Source organism: Microchirus variegatus, assembly GCF_963457635.1.
Source record: "Microchirus variegatus genome assembly, chromosome: 10".
Taxonomy (NCBI): Eukaryota; Metazoa; Chordata; class Actinopteri; order Pleuronectiformes; family Soleidae; genus Microchirus; species Microchirus variegatus.
In genome coordinates this window covers 13,599,049-13,606,531 of record NC_139811.1, presented here as the reverse complement: position 1 = coordinate 13,606,531, position 7,483 = coordinate 13,599,049, and the positions used below count along the sequence as shown (strand labels likewise).

The 7,483-nt window shown below is 41.1% G+C and overlaps 2 protein-coding genes across 2 annotated transcripts; both read left to right on the top strand.

Annotated features, from left to right (window-relative positions):
• Positions 1 to 431: 431 nt before the first annotated feature.
• On the top strand, positions 432 to 2,175 carry pvalb5 (parvalbumin 5; the record flags this gene model as incomplete). Its single annotated transcript, XM_083895803.1, has 4 exons — positions 432 to 495; positions 1,383 to 1,515; positions 1,785 to 1,894; positions 2,144 to 2,175. The coding sequence occupies exons 1-4, from the start codon at positions 435 to 437 to the stop codon at positions 2,173 to 2,175; spliced, it is 336 nt and encodes a 111-aa protein (XP_083751929.1). The 5' UTR covers positions 432 to 434.
• A 2,923-nt stretch (positions 2,176 to 5,098) lies between these two features.
• Positions 5,099 to 7,028, top strand: LOC310932811 (parvalbumin beta 2-like). Its single transcript, XM_083896175.1, has 5 exons — positions 5,099 to 5,192; positions 5,819 to 5,884; positions 5,976 to 6,108; positions 6,437 to 6,546; positions 6,746 to 7,028. The coding sequence occupies exons 2-5, from the start codon at positions 5,827 to 5,829 to the stop codon at positions 6,769 to 6,771; spliced, it is 327 nt and encodes a 108-aa protein (XP_083752301.1). The 5' UTR covers positions 5,099 to 5,192; positions 5,819 to 5,826; the 3' UTR covers positions 6,772 to 7,028.
• The last annotated feature ends 455 nt before the right edge of the window (positions 7,029 to 7,483 follow it).

Here is a 7,483-nt window from a genome sequence, read left to right as displayed (position 1 = left end):
GATGCAACAACTTTCGAAATGAATAGCTTTTATTTTGTCAAATCTTGGACCACCAGTCTATCCCCATATGGTGAGGAAAAATTGTAGTTATATCTTTTGGTCGTGTGGTTGTATCTTATGTGAAATCGATATATAGCCTTATTGATAAAAAAGGTACAACTCATCCCCCAAGTGTCATACTGTGCTGATATGATGATGAATGATGGAGCTTAATCACCATTTATGACAGTTTTCATGCTGATATCAGACTGCAGAAAACACACCGGTTTCATTTATTGTAACTTTGCATGCATTTGTGTGTGTGTGGGTGTGTGTGTGTGTGTGTGTGTGTGTGTGTGTGTGTGTGTGTGTGTGTGTGTGTGTGTGTGTGTGTGTGTGTGTGTGTGTGTGTGTGTGTGTGTGTGTGTGTGTCCCTCGGGCAGCCACAGAGGAGCATGGCATTTGCAGGGATGCTGAGCGAGGAGGACATCAAGGCTGCGGTCCAGGCTTGTCAAGGTGAGTAAAGACAGCACACACTCGAGGACACTCGGGACACACTCGCTACAAGAATGTAATCATTACCCATAAGAACACATCCTTTGCATTAAGTGAATTCACTACATATCCTCCCACATAATAGACAGACAGAGAGTGACACACGTAGTGTTAAACCCACTCCCACAGGGAGCAGCTATGTTGTATAGTTCTCAGTGGGGACAGGGAGCCTGCAGGTAACCTGGCAGCCATGTGGCAAGAGGGTAGTCACCACCCAGATACCAACGTGTTTATGTAGAGTATTCACACAGAGAAGAACTAATCACACAAGGAATACAGCCTTTACTTCCCTGAGCACTTAATTATTTATCTTGAGCAATTATATCTGCATGACAAGGCACAAACCGCTCAACCATGATGAAAATCAAATGTCAATGCTTATATGCCAATCTTTTAGGCAAAACACTGTAGCATTCAAATGTCTTGTTCTTTAAACTGAATGAAACTTAGAATAGAAGACAAATCACAACGTTTGATTCCCTTCCCTTGATTTCGGATATTTATTTTAATCTGCCTGTGAGTGGGTGCAAGACATTTGTTTACTGAAAGTCACCTCATCCGGGATTTGAAGTTCCATTCCAAACAGCTGGATAAATGAAGAGCTCTTGAAATTTCCATTCATATTAGAGCCATGGGAACGTTTCACTGGCACAATGAACTAGCCCTAAATGGTGTAGGGCAATGATGCGCTACAGGGTCCATATTGATAAATGCCACTGGAACGAGAGTGAAAATCAAAGTCATAAGAGCGAGAAAAATAAATGTGACGCCTCTATTCAGCGTCACGCCATTCTTGTCATTCTGTGTTTCGTCTCTCTGTCTCTATCTCTCTTTTTCTTCCTTTGTAGCTCCAGGCACATTCAAATTCAGGTCCTTCTTTGCACAAGTGGGACTCACCGGCTCATCTGAGGCAGATAGAAAGAAAGTCTTTAATGTCCTGGACCAAGACAAGAGTGGATACATTGAGGAAGAGGAGCTAAAGTAGGGATGGCTGTGTATGCTTTCACGTGTGGTTTTGTTTGTGTATGTGTGTCTATTTTGTAACTCCCTTGTGCTTATCAAGCAAAATTTGGTGAATAAAGCCAACGAATAGAGCGTGTTGTCAATGAATGGCATGTGAACTATGGTTAAAACATCTCAAAAAGGACTAGAAGCGACATTAACATGAAACTATAATGTTTATTTTATTATATTTTCACTTATTGCTGATTTTCTAAAATGAATGTATCTACTTTTTGTCTACCCATCAGGCTGTTCCTTCAGAATTTCTCTCCCGGGACAAGGGAGCTGACTGTGGCTGAGACCAAGACTCTTTTGGCTGCAGGCGATAAGGACGGTGATGGCAAGATTGGGATGGAAGGTGAGTGGATGTTAAGCATCTGAAAAAGCTGATGTCAGCTGAGGAAAAGTGGAACTGGAATAGGAACTGTCCACCACCTGGTGCTGAAAGTGCACTGGATAACAAAACAACAAAAAATAAAATGATATAACTATGCCTTCAAACACAGAAGTACATTGTTTTGGGTTCTTTTATCATTTTGCACCAACCATAATCCAACATTAAAAAATAAATTAAAAAAAAATCCACTTTTTTTTATCCTCCTCACAGAATTCTGCGATCTCCTGAAATTCAGAGAATGAACACACATGGCGACAGCTGGCTTTCCTTATGTTGAAGAACGACGTTTTTAATGGAAATCCTGACATTGCAGAACTTCAGATATAATGTACTGTCTGCTGTTTCCCCTGTTGATGTGATACAATGGTGCACAATGTGTTTGGCAGACCTAAAGATGGTGGTTAATTTGGTGTGTATTTCAAGTATGTGGTACTAATTATTAATAAATGTATTGATTGAAATGTGAAATTTCTGTGTGTTTATTTTTGTCCCACTGTAATATAAAAAACATAATAATATTGCCCATAGATTTTCATCACAATAATGACAGTGTACTGTAGATGTTCACAGATTCAATTTCACCTAAATTCTTATCATTGCATCAGTTACTGCGTCACCTGCGTCACTTCCGGATCAGAGGCCGCGCTCTCGACAGGTATATCCACGCACTACTTCACCTCGCTGGTCATTACGCTCGAGGCATTTGCATTTGTGTTTCTATTTTGTTAATTCAGGGATTTGTTTTGTATATGAGGTAATTGAGTTTTGTTTTCTTTAACTTCCTCTTATATTGTACAGTTATATTGGTTGTGTAAGCATGTGACCTGTCCATTCTTATAGTTTTGCTAGGTTCTGAGTTTTTCTTTTTGAGTGTGTACAACCCCACTAATGTGCTATTCTCCTCCCTTTTCAGTTGCTGTAGGCCGATGGTGGTGGTGCTGGTGACCTGGTGGGGGTATCCTTCCGTCTTGTCTGGCTGTGTTTCTGGGTGTGGGTTTTCTTCACTGAGAGTGTCTGATATGTATACCCAGAGATTTTGTTGTTTTCCTTTGGTGGATCCTCCCTGCACTAGCCTTTGTCCATCCACTTTGGCCTCAACCTTGATTAGGTTTTTTTTCCCCTTTATTGTTTGTATGAATGCATTTCATTGAGGTTTTAGAACCAATTAATTATTGAAGTAAAGTGTATTTTAACTTGGAACCACCTCCTCGCCACATACTGTTTCAATTAACATTAGTAGCCTGACCTAACGCTTAAGAAGTGCCTCATAAGCATTAATTAACCATAGTTAACCATTACTGAATGTTTTTTGGACCTTTATTGTAAAGTGTAAACATGTAAATAAGCATTACTTAACTACCATTAGTTGTTTTTGTTCTGTGTTCTTAACTAAATAAGGGATTGGATGTTCATGTTTACTCAAAGTTCTCCTCTGTGCATGTTGAGATGTTATCTGTAAATATATGTTTTAATGTGTCTAAATAAAAAGTGTTGACTCCTTTATGTGAAACTACATTTCAGCTAATAGTGATGAAGTAATGCTTATTTACCACTGTTATGCATTTCCTAAGGGATACATGTTTACACTAACAAGTGTATTTATATGTTGAATGTTGAACATGATACATTTAATAATGGGATAATTATGACCGAATGTCTTATTTTTACTGTTATAAAAAACATTGGTAGCAAACATATGCCTCAGCTACACACTGTGTTTAAAAGACAGTGAGGTCGTGGGCCATGTTTTCATTATAACATGATATTAAGTGGGGGGCCGCATGTAATCGATTGGGGGGCCGCATGTGGCCCCCGGGCCGCCAGTTTGAGACCCCTGTTGTAAAGTGTTACCAAATAATTTTTTTTTTGACATGTAAGTGGTTGCCTAAACTGATGACATTATATTTTTTTAAATTACCTCCTTGTGAGTCCACACCTGTGGCTTCCACCAAAAAAATTCCTCGGTTCTCTCATTTCAAATTCCCGTGGACCGAGCAGAAATAGTCAAGAGACACTGAGATGAGGTGACTGATGATTAAGACTAAATGGACCAAATCATTAAAAGACAGGGTCTTCACACAGTAAATTAATTCATAATTAGGTCACATTATGGGCCGCAAACACACACATTCATTCATTAGTTGCATGTGCCAAAATGTCATCCATGGATTAGTTATAAATGTAGGAGAAACTGAGCAATGGTTAGCACCAGGGTATAAATGAGTTGTCAATATACACCTCCCACACTGTGCTAACTTGTTCACATGTTCACACGCACAAGAACACGGCACAGAAGAAATGTCTTGAATGGTCGGTTCATGATAAGACGGGGTCGTGATGGAGAGAGGTTCCCCCCAAGTGTTTGTTACACCTTCCCCTTTCCCCCCTCAAACCCCACTGGAACCCCACATATGGAGTTCAGATGAACCATGTGGAGATACTGTATGGTGTGGCCTATAGCAAAAGGGTTTCAATCATCTGAGGCCATCTCAGTTGCAACCCCAATCCCCCAGTTTAAGAATAGAAATCCTGACTACTATATTTTTTATCATGAACTTGTGATATAACTGAAATTATGGACTGAATTAGAAATGACAGGGCAGAAGAATAATGAATGTTCATCTCTGAGCATTTGAACCATAGACAAGGTTATCAAATATATATAAATTAACACATTAACTATCTGCATTCTGAGCACAGAGGGACACAATAATTACACAATACACATTTGAATTTAAAAAAAGTTGGTGTTTTTTAAGTATTCCTTATGAAAACGTGTATATATTTTGAGTTGTAATGACATAAAGCCATTTATTAAACATTTCTCCTTAATGAGGAAAGTGGCCATGCATCAAAGCAGAACAGATGATGCACGTGGCCGGGTCAATACACAATGATAATCTCGGATTAATTTGGCGACATTAAAATAATCGTCATTGGTAAACGGATGAGGGGAGGGCGACGCAATACTTGAGTGCAACGTGTCCCGTGAAGTTGGTGAGTTGGGAGAGCGCGCTCAGGTTTCCACACGTCTTGCTATAGGCCTCACACATGGTAGCATCCTCATTTGTTCCCCTAAAAATAGGTCGAGACGACTGGGCAAATTTTTTCGAAACCCTTGCATCCTGGCATCTGACACTGAGACGCAAAGCTCTGTAAATGGTGTTGCTCCTGCATATATAAGGGAGAGGGTCCGGGGCTTTAGACAGTCACTCGAGTCTTCCTTGGTTTTCACTCTCGCCTCAACAGCAACCCAAAGGTGAGTGGGAAGAGGCGTCCCGCACAGACTACACTCAGTCTTCCGGCTGATTGCACCGGGAGGATAGGGATTCAGACGAGGAGATGCGCTGGACTATAACCCATCATAGGCAAAGCTCTGCACTCGGACCTCAGGACGATTCAAAGAGTGCAAAGAGGAGGCCCAGTGTGGCCATTTCAAAGGAGCAACGTCTCTGGATGATAAACGCGTTATTTAATTTGACCTCTTGACCGGATAAATATATCACCGCGTCTCCGCAGCTGCGCTCTTTATTATTTGTGGCAGATATTGGTTTGGTCAGTGGGGGAATCATCTCTTTAAGTTCAGACTTGTGCTGTGGCTTTACAATACAGTTTACATACATCATGACTATAGTTTTATTTCCTTGCAGAAGTATGTTAATGTCTGACAGCTCATGCATTATGATTTCAGATTTTAGGCATTTTCACTTATTGACACTGAAGTCATGTTTTCTTGGCCCTGGGCCTTTGTGAATCTTCATGTTATCAGTATTTTTTTACATTATTTGAGTTGGAAAGTTATTTGCAATGTGTAAACAAACCAAAAAAAATCACTGTATGGAATTCCTGATGTTCACATGCTAACCATCATCTATCTCCTCTCAGATATAAAAATGGTGTTCGGCAACCTCAACGAAGGAGAAGTGAAGAAGGCTCTGGACGCATGTTCAGGTGAGCTTCACTGTCTTTGTACATCATGACGACTGGCTGATTCACTCGAGTCTGAATATCGTGCCAATATTGTCCAAATGTGCGTTTCCAGCTGCTGACTCCTTCAACTACAAAACCTTCTTCGCCGCATGCGGCCTGGCCAGCAAGTCCTCAGATGATGTCAAGAAGGCCTTTGCCATCATTGACCAGGACAACAGTGGCTTCATTGAGGAGGAGGAGCTGAAGTAAGACTTCACACTTACAGCTGACACCGAAGCTCAGGCTTCAGTGGCCCAAAATATTCACCAGATATAGTATTACTGTGGCATGTTTGAGTCAGGCCTTAGTCAATCTCAAAAACAGGGTGGGGGTCCCCACATGTGTGAAAGCATTAGCTTAGCCTGGCATATGACCCCATATGGGTGACATGGTCAAACAGAAGCTGCACATTTGATATCTAATGGACAGCCTGGGTGGGTGGACATCATCAACATCAACAACAACACAGAGATTGTTCTTAAGGAAAATCACTCTACTTGATGATTTAATGAATTGTGCTTCTCCACTTGTCAGGCTGTTCCTGCAGAACTTCTGCTCCAGTGCCAGAGCCCTCACCGACAAGGAGACCGCGGCCTTCCTTGCCGCTGGTGACAGTGATGGTGATGGCAAGATCGGAGTGGATGGTAAGAGTCCTGCCTCATTTAACACACAAACATGATGAAGTTTAAAATGTATTTAATTTTAAATCATTAACATCCATTCACATACAGTACTTTCTATATCGACCCACACTTTTCTTCACAGAGTGGGTCCAATCAGAACATAGCACCAGCACATTTTGTTCGCCACTAATAGCAGTTTTTTTTTGTTCTTCTTTCACAGAGTTCGCTGCCCTTGTAAAGGCATAAGTTTTCCATTGACCAAGATCGACCTCTTTTCATGGAACTCCTTGCAAGATTCAGTTAATCATCAGCTGAAAGAATATTTTTTTATACCTTATTTATGAGTTGCCTGCAGACTGTTTCTCAACATGGAACACATATTTTACTGTTTATGTTATGTGTGATATGTTTTGAAAAATGACTTGTGCAAATTGTACAGTACCATCTGCACTTCTGAGGAAGAGTGAAAAACCAGGAATAAATACTCTTTTGGTGTAAAGTCATCCCCTTCAGGTCAGTTGTCTTTGATTCGGTCAACTTGTCTTGTATCTTAATCCACTGCTTTAACTTCTACTACTGCATGTCAACACACGGGCTGAGGATGAGGTGGTGCTAATGGGTTCTGAATACTTGGGAGGTGCTGAGAGGCAGCTGAACTGACCTGGCCAACACTTGTTTTGACAATTAGCTAATGAGAAGGAGAGTGGGACTGGACTCAGTCCAGGAACACAGTGGGAATGGCCTTCGGGGCTTGGATGGGGTACTTCCTGGATTCAGGGAGACTTGCAATGGATAGCTGTCACACATAGTATAATTAGCTGCTCCAAGGTCTTTTTCTCCACCAACTGCCGCGTAGTCAATTAGTTGATGTGCTGTGGCAACAGGAGGGCTATTAACAGCTACCATTGAATCAGCAGGATCTCTTACACCTGCTGCTAAAATGCAAATCTTTACTTGT